The sequence below is a fragment of the Microcebus murinus genome, chromosome 16 (genome assembly GCF_040939455.1).
Source record: "Microcebus murinus isolate Inina chromosome 16, M.murinus_Inina_mat1.0, whole genome shotgun sequence".
NCBI lineage: Eukaryota > Metazoa > Chordata > Mammalia > Primates > Cheirogaleidae > Microcebus > Microcebus murinus.
This window is the reverse complement of record NC_134119.1, coordinates 34,626,120-34,643,930: the sequence shown is the minus strand read 5'-3', so window position 1 is coordinate 34,643,930 and position 17,811 is coordinate 34,626,120. Positions and strand designations below refer to the sequence as shown.

At 40.4% G+C, this 17,811-nt stretch overlaps 1 protein-coding gene across 2 annotated transcripts in view; it reads left to right on the top strand.

The window, feature by feature from the left end:
• TTI1 (TELO2 interacting protein 1) overlaps positions 1 to 17,811 on the top strand; it is a 48,524-nt gene that overhangs the window by 10,102 nt on the left and 20,611 nt on the right. For both annotated transcript variants that reach the window (XM_012754991.2, XM_012754989.2), the window contains exons 2-3: positions 8,868 to 11,207; positions 15,558 to 15,755. In XM_012754991.2, the coding sequence (XP_012610445.2) occupies positions 8,909 to 11,207; positions 15,558 to 15,755 (2,497 nt within the window). In that variant the 5' untranslated portion in view covers positions 8,868 to 8,908. The remainder of the gene's footprint in view (positions 1 to 8,867; positions 11,208 to 15,557; positions 15,756 to 17,811) is intronic.

Here is a 17,811-nt window from a genome sequence, read left to right as displayed (position 1 = left end):
GGAAAAACTCACCCCAAGGGGAGAAGAGTATGGCAGTTTTTGCACAGAATCCAGTTCAGTCATAGCTGATACCAAAACTCTATCAATGAGAGAACTAGATCTTGGATTACGGCCATTAATTCAACAAGCATTTATTGAATACCTGCTCTGTATGAGAAGCAATAAACAAACTAGTCAAAAATCACTGCCTCATAGAGCCTGTATCCCAGTGAGAGGAGAGAAACAATAAACAAACAGGTAGATAATCTGGTTTGACTGCTGGTGCTAAGTGCTATGGAGGAAAACTAGAAAGGCTAGGGAGTGCCAGGGTAAGGATGAGGATGGGTTGCAGTGCTAAATTGGGGTGACCCGAGAAGGCCTTACTCGGAAGCCACATTTGAGCAAATCCCTGAAAGAGGTGAGGGAGCCGCGAGGATATGGGGGGAGCAGCAAGTCCAAAGACCCTAAGCAGGTGATCTCTCCAGAATAACTATGAAGCTGGGCTCTCTTGCCTTGATGGCATCTCTCTCTTGTCTCTGCCTTTATTAGGTGCTATGACTCTTCTCCCCTCTGGCCTTTTCTTGTGTCAGGACTTCTGCCTCAAGCAGCCTTCCTACACAGCCCCAAGCGTATAGTCCCCCCACCCCAACACAAGTCCTTCTCCCCTCATGAGTGCTTCCCTGTTGGTATTCATTCTGTTTCCAAATTCCTTTTGCACTCCTTCCCCCCGCCACCTTTTCACTTCTTGATTGTATGATACAATAGGTACCTTGTGATCTTATCCTTTAAGTGTCTATAAAGTATAACACCATATCCTGTACAGATTGTTCCATTTGTCTTCACTACCTGTACATCATGGCCCAGGGATCTTACATAGCCCATCCCTGTTACAAAGCAGAAAGAGCTGGGGAAGAAGCTTGCCAGGGGGCTTGAGTTTATTCATGCTTTCCTATTGCAGATCTCTTCTCCTCCCTCTGCAGTGGCTACTTTCCAGGACTACAGTGGAGGTGTAGTAAACTAGGAATGGTTTAGATGGCCATTGGCAGTCAAGAATGGTTTATTCCTGTTTATGTTTATTTAGTCACTATCTGTACTTGGGGTTGTTTTGTCTACTCACCCAGAGAATCAGCATGTTCTGAATGCCTCATCCTCGTATCACTTTCTGGGCCAGAATACCCCTATTGCTGTTGATTATATAACATCAAACTTTGCTGTAGCATCACTTTAAATAATCATGGTTACATTTTATAGGAATAGAATCTAGGACCCCTAAGGCTCTAAATCTCTAAACAATTCTTTCTATAATTGACATATTGTCACACAAGTATGATTTCATGGCCATCCCATAAAGCTATATGATTGTCTTTTATAGTCATGTCAAAGTAGCAATGTGTTATGCTGTCTTCCTTACAGAAAGCTGGTTTATATATTTCTGAGCTTCTAACCAAGTCTTTTGAGGATCTCTGTTTGTGGTAAATCTTCATCTGTATAGTATTCCATTGAGAGAATATACCTAGTTTATCCATTCCACTATAAATGGCCATTTGGGTCCATTTTAGGGTGATTGTGGATAGTGATTTCTGGAACACATCTTTTGATAACCTTATATATTCATGTCTGTTGGGTATGTATGAAAAAATGGGGATTGCTTGATCATAGAGCATGTTCTGTATTCACCTTTAAAATAGTAGATACTGCCAAAGAATTTTCCAAACTAGTTGTACTAATTTATACTCCCACCAACACTGAATGAAAGTTCTAATTGCTTCATATCCTTAACAACACTTGTTATTTTCCTTTCTTTTTTTTTTTTTTCACTTTTTTTCAATTTAGCCCTGGTAGCTATGTAATGGTATTTCATTGTGGGGGGTTATTTATTTATTTATTTAAGCGTATTATGGGGATACAAGTGTTAAGGTTATGTATATTGCCCATGCCCCTACCCCCTCGAATCAAAGCTTCAAGCATGACCATCCCCCAAACATTGCACACCTCACTCTCATTGTAGTTTTAAATTGCCTTTTCCTGGCTAATGATATTGAATGTCTTTTCATATGTTTATTGGCCTTTTGGATATCATTTTTTGTGATATGTCTATTCAGGACATTTCTATTGGGTTATCTGACTTCTTCTTAATTTATAAATAAAAGTCTTTTGTATATCCTGGATATGAGTGTTTCATCTCAGATACATAGCAGATATCTTCCTTCACTTTATGGGTTGCCTTTTCACTCTCTTAATAGTTTCTTTTGATGAACAGAAGTTCTTAATTTTAATGAAGATGAATTTTTTTAATGTATCCTGTTCAAGAAATCTTTGCCTACTCCAAGATCACAAAGATGTTCTCTGTTTTCTTTATAAAGCTTTATTGTGTTACATTTCACATTTAAATCTGGTATGATGGAATCAAGACACAATTTTTTTTTCCATATGGATGCCCAGCAACATGTCACCTTTAACTGAAAAGACTATTTTTTCCCCGCTTCGTTTCACTGTCACCTTTGCCAGGTGTGTGGGTCTGCATCTGGACTCTCTGTTCTACTTGTGGTCTTATTTCTGAATTCTCTTCTGTTCCATTAATATGCTTATCTATCTTTATGCTAATCACACACTGTCTTTTCACTATTGTACCTTTATAGTGAATCTTAAAATCATAAAAATTCTGCTGGGATTTTGATTGAGATTATATTAACTCTGCCAACAGTACCAAATCTGGGGCAATTTTTGTCCTCCATGGGACATTTGGCAATGTCTGGAGACATTTTTGGTTTTCACACCTGGGGGAGTGTTCCTGGCATCTAGTGGATAGATGGCTGGCCAAGATGGAGAGGCCAAGGATGCTGCTAAATATCCTACAATGCACAGAATGGCCTCCACCAACAATTATCCAGCCCAAGTGGATACTGCAGAACTGAGAAATACAGTATTTATAAATAAGAACCCAATGTAAGATTTTAACAGTAAATTGGACTTAGCAGGAGATGAGATTAAAAATACCCAAACTGAAGCAAACAAAAGAATGTCAGTGGTTCCACTGTTAAGACACTGAGTTAATGTAATTACTGTCTTAGTTGGGTTCTGTCTGCCGTCTTACTATGTTTTTTCTATTTGACTTGTTAGTTTTATTTTTTTCTCATTTTTGCTGCCTTTTGGATTAATCAAAAATATTTATTATTCCATTTTTACTCTCCTATGAGCTTGTTGGATAGATATCCCTTTACAATTATTTTAGAGCTTACCATATAGATTTTAACATGTATTCAACATCTTGACATATTACAGTCTAATACTATTTGTCACTTCATGATGCTGCTAGACTCTTAGACATTTAACTCCTTCACCTTCCCCACCTTTTGTGCATTATTGTTGTCTTGCAATGTAGTTTTATATATTCCTAAACTACAAAAGACATAATAGCTATTATTTGTATAGTTAATATCCTTTTATATTGAAGTATTCCATTTTCTTCATTCCCTCTTACATTTCCATGCTTCTGTCTAGGTTCATTTTCTCACTTTATTTTTTCCTGATAGCAGGTGAGTTCTCTCAGTGTAGTCCTGAGCGTAGTCCTGATAGCAGTGAATTCCCTACGGAATTTTATCTGAAAACTTCTTGATTTTGCCTTCTTTTTTGAAAGATGTTTATGTAGGATGTAAAATTTAAGGCTGGTAGTTATTTTCTTTCAGTACTTCAAAGATATTCAATTGACTTAGGAATTTTGTCAATTCAGTTAGTAAGTCAGCTGTCAGTCTAATTATTCCACTTTTTTAAGGTTTTCTTCTTTATCTTTGGTTTTCAGCAATTTGACTATGATGTGTCTGTGTGCTTTTCTTTGTATTGGTTAACTGGGGCTTTGCTGAGTTTCTTGAATTAATGTCTTTGATTTGTTTTAGATATTTTAGTATTGTTTCTGCTCTATGCTATATTATCTTCTGCTACTCATTTATTCACATGTGAGACCTTTTAATATATTCCACTTGTCTTTTATGTTCTTATCTGTGTTTACCATACTTTTGTTTGCTTGAGTTTGGGTATTTTTAATCTTGTCTCCTGCTAAGTCCAATTTGCTGTTAAAACTTTACAGTGGGTTTTTATTTATAAATACTGTATTTCTCAGTTCTAGAGTATCCATTTGAATTTTTTTACAGATTCCAATCAATTCTGTGATAAAATTATTTATCCTTTCACTCTATCCATCTTTTCCTCTATTTCTTTACTTTATTAATCTTGGTTATTTCAGAGTTCTTGACCACTAACTTCAATATTTAGATCATCTGTTGGTCCGCTTCTAATGTCTGTTTTTTTCTCTTGATTATCAGTTACACGGTTTTGCCTCCTCACATGTTTAAATACGTTCTTATTGTATACCATACGTTATATAAAAGAATCACAGTGGCTCCATTTTTCTTTCCCTGAGGGATTTCCCCCTTTCTTCTGTTAGCTGAACACTTCAGTCAAATCCAGGGTTGAGCTGGGTCACTGCTGGGTTGCAATTCTGGTAAACCTCAAACTTACTCTGGTTCGCCCTTGTTATAAGAGCGTGGTCCTCCAGGACTTTCAATTGAAAGCTTAAAAGTCTTTTTGTCTCCTCGGACTTGAAAGACTGTGGGAGATTCAGTTATACCCCTTCAAGAGTTTCAACTGAGTTCTTTAGCCTACCACTTCACATAGCTTCAAAATTTGCCAACTGTCTTGAGGAATACACCAACCAAGAATGGGTCCCTCCAATCTCCAGTTTTGTTACTCTAGCTTTGAAGAACACTGGGATCTCTATTGGTTTCTTTGTCCCCAGCAGCAGCCTTCTTCCACAAGTATATTTGAGGGTCTTTTGAGGCCCCTCAAGATGGCAGTTTTGTCTATCTGGCCCCACAGGACCATTAAAAGCATTGTGGTTTCTCCTTCCCCATTGATAGCCACACCCTAATTCTGAACCCATGTCCAGGATCAGCAAATGCACCAAGGGAAAAAACACAACAGAAAGCTACATACTCCCCTCCCGAGTCAGTTAGTCCATCTAGTCCTTATTACTTCCACAAGTAATGGATGCTTTTAAAAAATGATTTTTGTAATTTATTTGGCTTTTTCTAGTCATCAGGAGTATTAGCCTGCCATACCCTACTATATTCTGCTCCAATGCAGAATTCATACAGATGTTTTAGAGTGCTTGCCATGTGCCAGATACTCTTCTAGCTTCTGGATATAGGATTGCCCCTCCCATCACAGAGCCCCCAGTCTAAAGTAGGTAAGATAGACATATACACAAATAATACAGCATGCTAAATCCTGTAGTACAGGTGTGTGCAGTAGTAGGAAAAGGGAGGCAAATGTGAAATGGCATTGCCTGCTTAGAAAATTGCAGGTTTTATAATTTTACATGGTTGCAGGTTAGAGTTCAAGGGATGAAGCAGTGAAAGATAAGGTTGGCAAGACAGGCAGGCTGGTGGTGAAGAGTCCTGTATGCTGTGGTAGTGCTTAGGTGTGCATATGCCTAGAAGTGTTTGTACTTTAGGCAGCTGTGGAGAGCACTTAGAGAGGAGTGATCATATTTTTGTTTTAGAAAGATTACTAAAGTGTCTATGTGAAATGTAGATTCAGCAAGGGCAAGCACACAAGCCAAGAGGCCATAGAGGAAACTTTTAGAGTTAAACATGTAGTTATCATCATCAATAGATTGAAAGATGTCAAATGGGTAGGTTTTGAAATGTAGGGAATGATGGGATTAAGAGGGAGGTGAGAGAAAACAGATTCCAAGGTTTCTAGTGAGTGAGGACCATAAATCACAAAAGGAACACAGTGAAAAGTAGATGAGTTCAGTTTTAGGCATACTGTGTTTCCCATTTTATTAGCTCTATTACAGTTTTTATTATATAATCTGAGAACATAGTTTAGGAACCAGCACCCTGGGGGACTCCAAGTTATCTTCTTGAAACTCATAAGGTAAATGAGAAAGATGCAGAGCCCTAAGCCATTGCCCTTACTCCAGCAATAACAAGAGACCCTCTGATTTGGTCTGTTTTTTATACTGGAGCTTTCCACTGGAAGAAAGTTTTCCATACTAAAAGGAAAAAATAATATATCAGTGTTTTCTTTTTTATTTATCTTCCCTTCTTGGGTCTCTGTTATGAGTTGTTTGAACAAAGTTCTTTTTCAAGTGTCTTCCTCTGGTAGAATACATGGGTGATACCTTCTCTTGCATATTGTTCTTCCGCCTTGACAGGTGAACATCTTCCCTGTATCTAGAGTTTGGGGGCAGCAGTCCCTTATTTACAGTCAGTAAATGCTATTCCACTGTCTTCTAGTATCCATTGTTGCCAGTGAGAAGTTCAAAGCCAGTTCTTTTTTTTTTCCTTTGTTATTTGTTGTTTCTTCCTGGAAGCATGTGTGATTTTTCTCATCTTTAGAGTTCAGGAATTTTACCAGAATGAGGTCAGGCGTGTATCCTTCAGGCTTTTTAATCTCCAGAAGTATCTTTTTGCAGCTAAGAAAAATGTTAGTTCTCCCAGATCTGTCCTCCAGGTCCCACAGTTTCCATCTCGTATTCCTGCTCAGGGTTAAGATAGCTCTGCTTTATCTTTCAGGCCACTAATTGGGTCTCAGCAATTAACCGTCTTTTAAAAAAATCATCAATTGAGCTTTTTTGTGTGTAAAAAATCATGCTTTTAATTCTAAGAAATATCTTTTATCTTGTAATTGAACTTCCTTAATTGGTCCTGTTGTTATTATTATTCAGATTCTTGTCTGCCTCTTTTAGTGGTTCTGTTAATCTATTAATAAGATTCACCACCTCACAGAGTGCTGAAATGCTTTTCCTACCTCCAACTGCTGCGTCCTATTAAGCAGTTGTCTTCCTTGCCTACTGATTGATCCAACTACCGGTGTCCCAGGCAGGGGATGGCACAGCAGCCTCTATGTCGTCATTGTATGAGCTGGTGCCAATGGGGTATCATTACACCCAAGCCAAGCTTTGTGGCTAGCATTTTTCTAGCCTGGGATAAGGAGAATTCTTCCCTTCCCTGGCTTCTTAGTGTTTCAGAGACCAGGAGATATCCCCCCAAGAAGCCACACAGAAACCAGCAGTGCCCTTCCTGACAGGGGTCCGTGGAGCTCAGTGGGCCATACTCTGTCCAGAGTATCAGAATCTTGATTGTGCCCTGAAGCCCCTCTTGACCCAAGGGGGAAATTGGTACTAGTCCTCTCTCTGGACTGAGCAGGTTTTGCCCACACCTACCAGACACCACTTGCCTGCCAGTCGATAGCCACTGGGTTCAGGAGTGTTCATGGAACCGGGGTTAGAGAGAGGCAGCAGAAGCACTTTCTTGTTAACATCTTTTCAGAAGCCCCCAGCAAGTAGACAAAAAAAGAGTCCACCAGACTAAATGATCACTAAGCCTCCATCCAATGGCAGCATTTTACAGTTACACACATTTATGCTTTCCACCTTAGCTCAGTCCTCACTACCCTTGGGCCACGCTTTTATGTCTTCCCAGCATGCTCTGCTTCCCCAAAGGGAATATTTGAGACTTTTATTTCTCTCCTCAAGCCCTCTGTTTATCCTCCTTCTTGTTCACTGTCAGTCCATGACTTTGAATTTCTCTTCAGAGAGAAAAGAAAGACTCTCGGGTATTAAGTTGCTCAGCTTCTTCGCTTACCTATAAACCTGTCTCCTTTGCCTGCCAGCCAGCCTGCCTGCCTGCCATCCGCCTTTCCATTCTGCTGGAATCTGTCTTCTCCTGTGATTTCTGTGATAGTGTGTGCTCCTGGTTTTCCCATCTTTCTGGGCCCCCCTGTCATTTCATGTTGCTTTCATTCTCACTCAGCTCTGATTCTTCTCCTGTATTACTGGCTGCCCAGGTATCTTTTCAGTTCATAAAGTTTGACCATATCACCCCCTGCTTAAGATCTCTCAATGACAAGAACAGGCTAAACTAATCTGTAGTGGTAGAAGTCAGGTAGTGGTTACCTTTGGGCAGGGGGGATAGCAGTTGATTGCAAAAGGGCACAAGGGAGCCTTCTGGGGTGCTGGAGATACTCTCTGTCATACTTTGGGTAGTGGTTACATGAGTACTGAGCTGTACATTAAGACAGTACATTTTACTCTATGTATACCTCAATTTAAAAAAGATAGAACTTTCAGTGGCTCTCTGTCACTACCAGTTAAAGTCTGAACTCCTTAGAATAGCCCACAGATTCCTATTCATTCATCCCTCAAGTCATGACTCAGGCATATTCTTCTTGAGAAACTCTCCTGGCTTTCCCAGGGATATGACTCTTCCCTACTCATTTAGGACCATAAGCATAGGCCTGTCCTAATCCTTAAGAAACTGTATTGTAGGCCGGGCGTGGTGGCTCACGCCTGTAATCCTAGCACTTTGGGAGGCCGAGGCGGGCGGATTGCTCAAGGTCAGGAGTTCGAAACCAGCCTGAGCGAGACCCCGTCTCTACCAAAAATAGAAATAAATTAATTGACCAACTAAAAATATATATACAAAAAAAAATTAGCCGGGCATGGTGGCGCATGCCTGTAGTCCCAGCTACTCGGGAGGCTGAGGTAGTAGGATCACTGAGCCCCGGAGACTGAGGTTGCTGTGAGCCAGGCTGACGCCACGGCACTCACTCTAGCCTGGGCAACAAAGTGAGACTCTGTCTCAAAAAAAAAAAAAAAAAAAAGAAAAGAAACTGTATTGTAACTGTACATTTACTTCCCTCGCTAGACTGAGGGACCCCTAAGAATAGGAGCTGTCTCATTTTCATTGCATTGCACCACTAGTGCCTGGTGCAGTGGCTGGCACACGGGCGCCTAGTAAATGTCTCTTGAATGAATGAATGCAAGTTCACTTTGTATTTGCTTTGAGCTTGACCTCCTTTACTGAAAAGTTTCCTCCCTCCAGCCTGCAGGATGTTTCCTCAGTGAGAAGAACACTATTGCACAATGGCAGTTTTTGATACTCCTGAGGAGGCCTTTGGTGTCTTACGTCCAGTCTGTGTTCAGCTCACAAAGACTCAGACAGTGGAGAACGTGGAACATCTGCAGACACAGTTACAAGCTGTGAGTGACACTGCCCTTCAGGAACTTCAGCAGTACATCCTCTTCCCTTTGCGATTTACCCTGAAGACCCCAGGTCCCAAAAGAGAGCGCTTGATCCAGAGCGTGGTGGAATGCCTCACATTTGTCCTCTCTTCAACATGTGTGAAAGAACAAGAGCTTCTCCAGGAACTCTTTTCGGAACTCTCTGCTTGTCTGTATTCACCCAAGTCCCAAAAACCCGCAGCTGTGTCAGAGGAGTTGAAATTGGCTGTGATCCGAGGACTCAGCACATTAATGCACTCGGCTTACGGGGACATCATTCTGACTTTTTATGAGCCCTCCATTCTGCCGCGTTTAGGATTTGCTGTATCTTTACTGTTAGCCCTAGCAGAACAGGAGAAATCAAAGCAAATTAAAATTGCTGCCTTAAAATGTTTACAGGTTCTACTCTTGCAGTGCGATTGTCAAGACCATCCAAGGTCCTTGGATGAGCTTGAACAACAGCAGCTGGGGGATTTGTTTGCTTCTTTTTTACCTGGAGTCTCAACTGCACTGACCAGGATTATCACAGGAGACTTTAAACAAGGCCACAGCATTGTTGTATCCTCCCTAAAGATCTTTTACAAGACAGTGAGCTTCATTATGGCTGATGAACAGCTCAAAAGAATCTCAAAGGTCCAAGCAAAGCCTGCAGTTGAGCACAGAGTAGCAGAGCTGATGGTTCACAGAGAAGCAAATTGGGTAAAAAATACTGGCGACAAGTTGACTATCCTTATTAAAAAGATAATTGAGTGTGTTTCAGTTCACCCACACTGGAAGGTGAGGCTGGAATTGGTAGGACTTGTGGAGGAGCTTCTTTTGAGGTGCAGTCAGTCACTGGTTGAATCTGCTGGTCCCATTCTGAAGGCTTTGGTGGGGCTAGTAAATGATGAGAGTCCTGAGGTCCAAGCCCGGTGCAATAAAGTTCTGAGACATTTTGCAGATCAGCAAGTAGTAGTGGGCAACAAAGCCTTTGCTGACATCTTGTCGGAAAGCCTGCATTCCCTTGCCACTTCTCTTCCCCGCCTAATGAACTCTGAAGATGATCAGGGCAAATTCTCTACTCTTTCCTTGTTATTTGGTTATCTGAAACTCTTGGGCCCAAAAGTAAACTTTGTCCTCAATTCTGTGGCCCATCTCCAACGCCTTTCCAAAGCACTCATCCAAGTTCTAGAACTAGATGTGGCTGACATCAAGATTGTGGAAGAGCGGCGTTGGAACTCTGACGATCTGAATGCTTCTCCAAAGACAGCTACACAACCATGGAACCAAATGCAGAGGAGATATTTCCGTTTCTTCACTGATGAGAGGATTTTCTTGCTCTTGAGGCAAGTTTGTCAGCTTCTTGGTTATTATGGGAACCTTTATTTGCTTGTGGATCACTTTATGGAACTGTACCATGAATCTGTGGTTTACCGGAAACAAGCCGCCATGATCCTTAATGAACTGGTTACAGGGGCTGCTGGGCTGGAGGTGGAGGATCTTCATGAAAAACATATTAAAACAAGCCCAGAGGAACTCAGAGAGATTGTGACATCTATACTTGAAGAATACACTAGTCAAGAAAATTGGTATTTGGTTACCTGTATGGAAGCTGAAGAAATGGGAGAGGAGCTAATGATGAAGGAGTCGAGCCTCCAGGCCATCACATCTGGTGCACACACCCACCAAGTGACATCTTTTCTAGCCTTCTCAAAACCAAGTCCCACTATTTGCTCCATGAACAGCAACATCTGGCAAATATGCATCCAGTTGGAAGGAATTGGCCAGTTTGCATACGCACTAGGAAAAGACTTTCGTTTGCTCTTAATGTCAGCCCTCTATCCAGTACTGGAGAAGGCTGGAGATCAGACCCTACTTATAAGTCAGGTGGCTACCAGCACCATGGTGGACATTAGTCATGCTTGTGGCTACGGCTCCCTGCAGCACCTGATCAATCAAAATTCAGACTATTTAGTGAATGGGATCTCTTTAAATCTGCGTCATCTGGCGCTGCACCCTCATACCCCAAAGGTCTTAGAAGTCATGCTACGGAACTCAGACGCTAGCCTGCTTCCTTTGGTGGCAGATGTGGTTCAAGATGTCTTGGTCACCCTGGACCAATTTTACGATAAGAGAGCTGCCTCCTTTGTCAGTGTTTTGCACGCCCTGCTGGCAGCATTAGGTACATGGAAAGCCCTTTTTAATGCTGATTTGGGGGACAAAACTCAGTATCCTAGTTTGCCTGGCCTTGTTTTTTACATTGTTTGTGGTTATGCTCTGGAGGACATGTGAGTAGTTGTCTCTCCAGTCCCACGTGTTACAGTGGGGTTTCACTGTTTATTTTTTAACTTTCAGTAATCTCCACCATTTATTGAACTCCTGCTCTGTACCAGGGATATAAACCCTGCAGACTAAATGTAAACATTATTCTTACTTTATAAATAAAATAACTAAGGGTCAATGAGATCTTATTTAGCCAGGTCACACAGTTATTAAAGGGTAAAGTCAGGGTTTATGACAATTTTGTTCTTTCCAATATACCAAACTGCTCCTGATGATACTTAGAGTTAGCAGTACCTATACTAATGAAGAACAGGAATAACATGAATTATTCAGTCTACATATAGTCTAGAACAGTATCATCTAATAGAACTCTCTATAATAGAAATAATCTGTATCTGTTCTGTCTAATACGGTAGGCACTAGCCACACATGGCTAGTGCAACTGAGAAACTGAATATTTAATTTTATTTTTATAGCCCTGTGTAGATAATGACTATCATTACTGGACAAGTCTAGAAACTTCCTCTTAACCTTTTCATTGTCTGAGTTGGTTTGAGTCTCTCTTCTTCCCTTTGATCCTTTTGGGTGACTGCTGGAGATGTTAGCCGCCATTACAATGGCAAAATTTTGGACAGCAGTTATAAGAAAAAAAAATCCCTCAAATGGACAATCAATCTTTGATTTAAAAAATAATATATATCTGGGTCCCTTTTACCCAAAGAGCATATTTCTGTTATTGATTTCAGTACTACTAGTAGCCTCTAAGGCAGGTGGAAAAGGTCGCTGGCCTCATTTTATCAGTTGGCTTTTTAGCCAAATTCATGTAAGATACTTTGTCATGGAAGGTGACTACGACAGGGACAGTCCTCTGCCCTGTAGCTGACGCCATTCCAGTGTTCATGTACTCATTCATGAACATTCACATACAACATAAATTTTCTTTTATTCATTTATTCAATAAAGAATGCCTGCCATATGTCAGACACTGCTAAGTAATGAAGATACAGCAGTGAACAAGATGAATAAACTCGTGGAGCTTTCCTGGAACTGTGAGAGATGATAAACAAGTAAACAAATCATTAAACAAGCTCATTGCAGATTCCGATAAGCACTGTGAAGGAAAAAACACCTTGATGCAAGGGATAACAGAGACAGGCTACCTGCAATTGAGTGGTAAGGGAGGCTCTGTCTGAGGAAGCGACACTAGAGCTGAGACCTGAAGGATGAGAAGGGACCATCAGTACATACAGGGCTGTCACATTCCTTTTATGATTTTTAAGAACATCTAGGCACAGGGAATAGCAGGTGCAAAGGCCCAGAGGGAAGAAGGGATTGGGGGGTCTTCAGAGAATGGAAAAGAGGCCATTGTGGAAAAAAGAAGTTGGAAAGGAGGTCAAGCACAAATCCTGCAGGGCCTCATAGGCCAAGGGAAGGAGTTTGGATTTTATTTTACAGCTTCTCAGAAGCCTGCGTAGTGGGCTAGTCACTGGGGAGTCAACTGTGAGTCAACACACCTGGGCCCACCCCCAGAGCACCCCTCGTAGGACTGGCTAGCTGCTTACACAGACTGGGACTCGCTTCCATGGGCCAAATATATCCTACCTTTATTGCTCTGGGGAACTACATTTCAATTTGAGATTTTAAAAAAAAAATATTAAGGAAAGTCCTATGAAATGTATCTGTCAGGCGATATCTCAATTTGGGCCTTGAAAATTGAATTGCCTTAGATTGCTGATGTCTGTGGTCATCTGTGAAGGACTAATGTTGAGAATCATGTGTAGCACTTTTTTTAGAAAATTGAGATGGAAGAGGAGGGGTCTTCCGTGTAGAAAGGGAAATGAGGATGTTTAAGGTAAACTCTGGGACATCCTACGAGCAGAAGCAAAATTAGAGATAGCTTTTCTGAAAGTTTTCAAATAACTCAGAATGTACTTGCTTATTGAATATTGAATACTAAATAGTATGGAGGTGGAGTTGATACAGTCACGAATTGAAGTAGCCTATTATGCTAGCAATTCTGTTTGTCATCGGATTATCTAACTGATAGGCCACTCTTTTAAGATGGGAGTGGAAGTTTGGTCTCAGAGAACTTCTGAAAAGTCTCTGAGACTAAAAGAAACCAGTACATGTTTTAGGAAATTGAGTTACCATAAACACAGTATTTCACATGCATTGACTAAAAAGCATTAGATGCCGCAGTAAGGGCAAGAACCATCAGTTAAATTACTACTTAGTACCAACTACCAGTTGGCGTTTATTCATAACAAGAAAAAAATAAGGTAGCTTTGAAAATAAGAAAGTATTTGTGTCTCTTATTTCAGAACTTGGAGATTGTGCCATATCCATACATATAGGACTGCTACATTTTTCTTATGGTTGCATGGTATTCCATTGCAAGGCTGTACCATAGTGTGTTTAACCAATCCTTTCTTGGTAGACATTTTGGTTGTTTCCAGTCTTTTGCCACCACAAAAAAAGTGCTGCAGTGAATATCTTTGTAGGTGATTTTGAACATGCTTCAGTGTATCAATAGGATGAATTCCTGAAAGAAATGCTCTGGTTTAAAGGGTGGTACATGTAAATTTTTGATAGAGAGTATCAAATTGCTCTCCTAAGAGGTTATACCAATTTAAACTCCATCACTAATGCTAGAGAGTGCCAATTTTGCCACGCCCTCACCCACACTATATTACTAAGCTTTTGATCTTTGCTAATCCAATGGGAGAAAAATAGCACCTTATTACAGTTTTAATTTGCATTAAGAGTGAGGTTGAGCTTCTTTTCATATGTTTAAAAGCCATTTGTGAGCAAAGACATTTTAATGTCTGGCACTAGCCTTGAATCTAGAAATAATCTTTGCAGCGTGTCTAGTCTTAGCAGTGTAAATGCTGGATCCGGGCTTTAACTATTTGGGCACCAATCCCTTAGAGTACACTGAGTACCTCATTTACAGCTGGGGGTGGACCACTGAAGAAATGTCATAATTGATCCCTACATATAGGAACCTCCAGATACCGGGTTGAAGGCTCTCATCACAAGCGTTTGCTCTCTGCTGCTCCCAGTTGCCTGGCCCCATCATTTCCCATCTGTTGTTGCCCTGGCTCTGTGCAGATGCTCCTTGATGAAAAGGAGGTTAACAAGTGCTAAAGGTTAGCAGAGTCTTTTTCCCTCCTCTCTGCAAAAGGAGGGCACTGGACCACAGCAGCGATTTTCAGGCTGTGGGATTTTTTGGTGGTTTCATTCTTTATGTATAAAGAGGTTTTTTGAAATGAAGACTTTCGGGGACCTCCCAATATACAAAAATGGTTGAAATTAGAGCTGCTGTGTGTGAAGAAGGGATAGAGACCCTGGAACCCTCTCCCTCAGCCTGCCATCCTTTGGTGCCTTCCCTGTTGTTATCCCTAAGACATCTCTGCAGAGCCCTAAGGCTCCTCGAGGCACAGTTTGGAAACCACTGGACTCAGTGGTGTTTAAGGTTTATCCTTTGGTGACATATCAGAGGTATCAGAGTGCCACCAAAGAAGGTCATGCTTTAGGGAGAGAATGACCAGCCTTCTGAAGTATTTTATGTCAGAAATACAGTATCAGACTGTCCATTCTCAAGGCTCTGTATTCTGCTAATGACTACTGCTGTTCTGTACTCAGAATTTTGTCACTTGTATGTGTTCAATCTCCTGTATGTTTTCATTCAGCATATATTTTGAGCACCCATTCTCTCCTCAACATATCAGATTTGGATTTCTAGTGGTAACTAATAAAGCATAGTGCATAATGGGAAATTCTGATGCTGAATAGTTCATGCGAAATAAATACATAAACACACACACATAATTACAAATTGCGGTCAGTTGATAATGAAGAGAAAGAATATGGTGCTATTATAAAAGGCATCCTACAGATGACCTGAGTTAGATTGGGTAGTCAAGGGATGGTTTTACTGGGCAACTTCTGTTTGTACTGAGACATGAGAAGGGACTTGGAATTAATCAGATGTAAAGTAGGGGTAAAGTATTCCAGAAACAAGAGCAGCATATGCAAGGGTTCTAGGCAAGAAAAATGCTTGGCACTTTGAAGGAACTGGAAGATGCTCAGTTAATGAGCATCTGGGAGGGACAGAAAAGATTGTAGAGGCAAGTAGGGCCTGGATCATGTGGGGGCCATGCAGCCATGGCAAAGATCTTATTCTATGTATAAAACACTAATGTCTGTTGTCAATAACCAAGTGATCAGTATAACATTTTATTTACAGCCCAGTGGTTCCCAGACACAGGTGATCTCGGGCAACTCCAAGAGCAAAGTTTAGGGGAAGAGGGAAGTCATTTGCACCGAAGACCAGTGACTCTTGGGAATAGTACCACAGCAGAAGACATTGAACAGTTTTTGCTGAACTACCTCAAAGAGAAGGATGTGGCAGATGGAAATGTCTCGGATATTGATAATGAAGAAGGTAACTTTATTTTGGCTTACCTGTTTTTTTCTTTTTGAAGCCGATTATTGTAAAAATAATGATATATCATTACAGAGAGTTTGGAAATAAGAAAAGTCGCTTAAAACCTCACCATGCTAACATAGTCATTCTCATTTCTTGTGTAATCTTTTTAAATTCTTTTTTATTGCAAAGCTTTTTACATTGTTGCAGCTGTAGTTTGAATTCATTGTACCCTTTTTGTGTTTAGTTATAAGCAAATCTCCATGTTGCTAGAGAGTTTTCATAAATAATATTTTAATAGCTGCTACTAAGTGTCCATTTCCCTATGGGATATTTAGGCTGCTTCTATCTTTCACTCTAATAAACAGTGCTGCAGTGGATGATTCTGTGCACGTGACCTTTTCTTTTTTTGCATATTTCTTTAAATTCCCAGAAGTGGGATTTCTGGGTCAAGGATACAAACATAATTTAATGCTTGCCAAATTGCCTTTCAAAAAGGTTGTGCCACTTTATACCTTTCCTTCAGCAGTGCAGGGTTAATACTGGTTTCACCACAACCTTGCCAACAATGGCTGTTACCAATTTTGCTTCTTCCTAAATTAATAGGTAAAAAATGGTTCTTGTTATTTGCCTTACATTTCTTTGATTACTGGCAAGGCTGAATGTCTTTCCATATGCTTCTTTCTTAACAGTTTTTTTTTCTTATGCTCATTGTCTATTCGTATGCTTTGTCCACTCATTGGTGGGAGGAGATTTCAATGTTTTTCTTACCAATTTATATGATAAAGAAGAAAGGAGTTCAGACTAGTTGAAGCTCTAGCCTGTTGTTTTATTCACAAGCTCAATCTGGAGCTTCAGGTCATGGAAGGATTAATAAATTATTAGAATCTCCTCTGCAAATATAAAATGCCAAGTCATAATGAGCTTGGTGGTCTCAGAACTATCCTAAATCGAACTGAGTCCCAAATTAGTTTGTTAGGTTGGAATTGAACAGATTTTTTTTTCCTTTTTCTTTTCTTCTTTTTTTTGACAATCTCTACTCTGAGACAGTGGTGAACTGAAGCCAATACTTCCAGGATATGAGGAAATAGTAGCTCGATGCAACTAAGTACAACAAATTCCTCCTAAATAGCAAGGAAACATCAAGTAATGATTTATGCTGAGTTGAGCCTTGCTTTCCCCAAGGACAGAGTTTTCTGATCAGAAATCTATCAGGCTTTTTCTTCTCAGATTTGTTTCTTGAGCCAACCCAATCCGTCTTTTCATGAACTGCATCCCTCACCCAAACCTGGAAACACTGAAGAAGGAGAGGCATTCTGATCCCTCATAATCTGGATTTGCCATTCTTGTTTAAAATTTGAGCATTGTCAGTGAATCCATTCCTTTGTGACTAGGATCGTCTAGTTCTAGTTGATCTTCACTAGGAGCAGACTGAATGAATCAAACCCTTCTCCCAATAGCAGAAAAATCCACAACCCTCAAATAACATTCTACAATAGGTGAATTTCAAACAGCAAATTCTCCTCTGGGGGGAAAAAAGCACAGCCCTATCATTCTTATGATTATTATTCGTCAGGTACACACTACATACTTGACATTCTAAGAAATATTTGGCTCGATGTTGGTTTGACCTGAGTTTTTTGTTTTAACCACATAAATGCACCTTGTCTGTCTGAGGTCCCTTTCTCTAAGAAATTCAAGCATTCTACAAATGCATTTTCATTTATCTTTTCAGCATCTGTTAGAGACAGGTGTGGCCTCTACTGTAAAATTCTGTCTTTCCAGCAGAGGAAACTGAAATGGGAAAAAGTTAAGGGAGCAATGCTCAGCTCAATGGAAATGAGCACAGCTGGTAATAGGGGCTTGGATGCAGGGCTAGGGGCTGTAAGTAGATAGAGGAAAATTTTTCAGGGATTTTGGCCTGGGTTTCATGCATCTCTCAAGTCATTTTTGTTGCTTTCATTTACAAACTTACACCTATCTCATGCAATGCAGCACTCAAGGCAGTGAGAGAATGGTAACAGCTGATAACATTAATCTGTTTTAACCCTCTTATCAGCATGTGAGGTATATA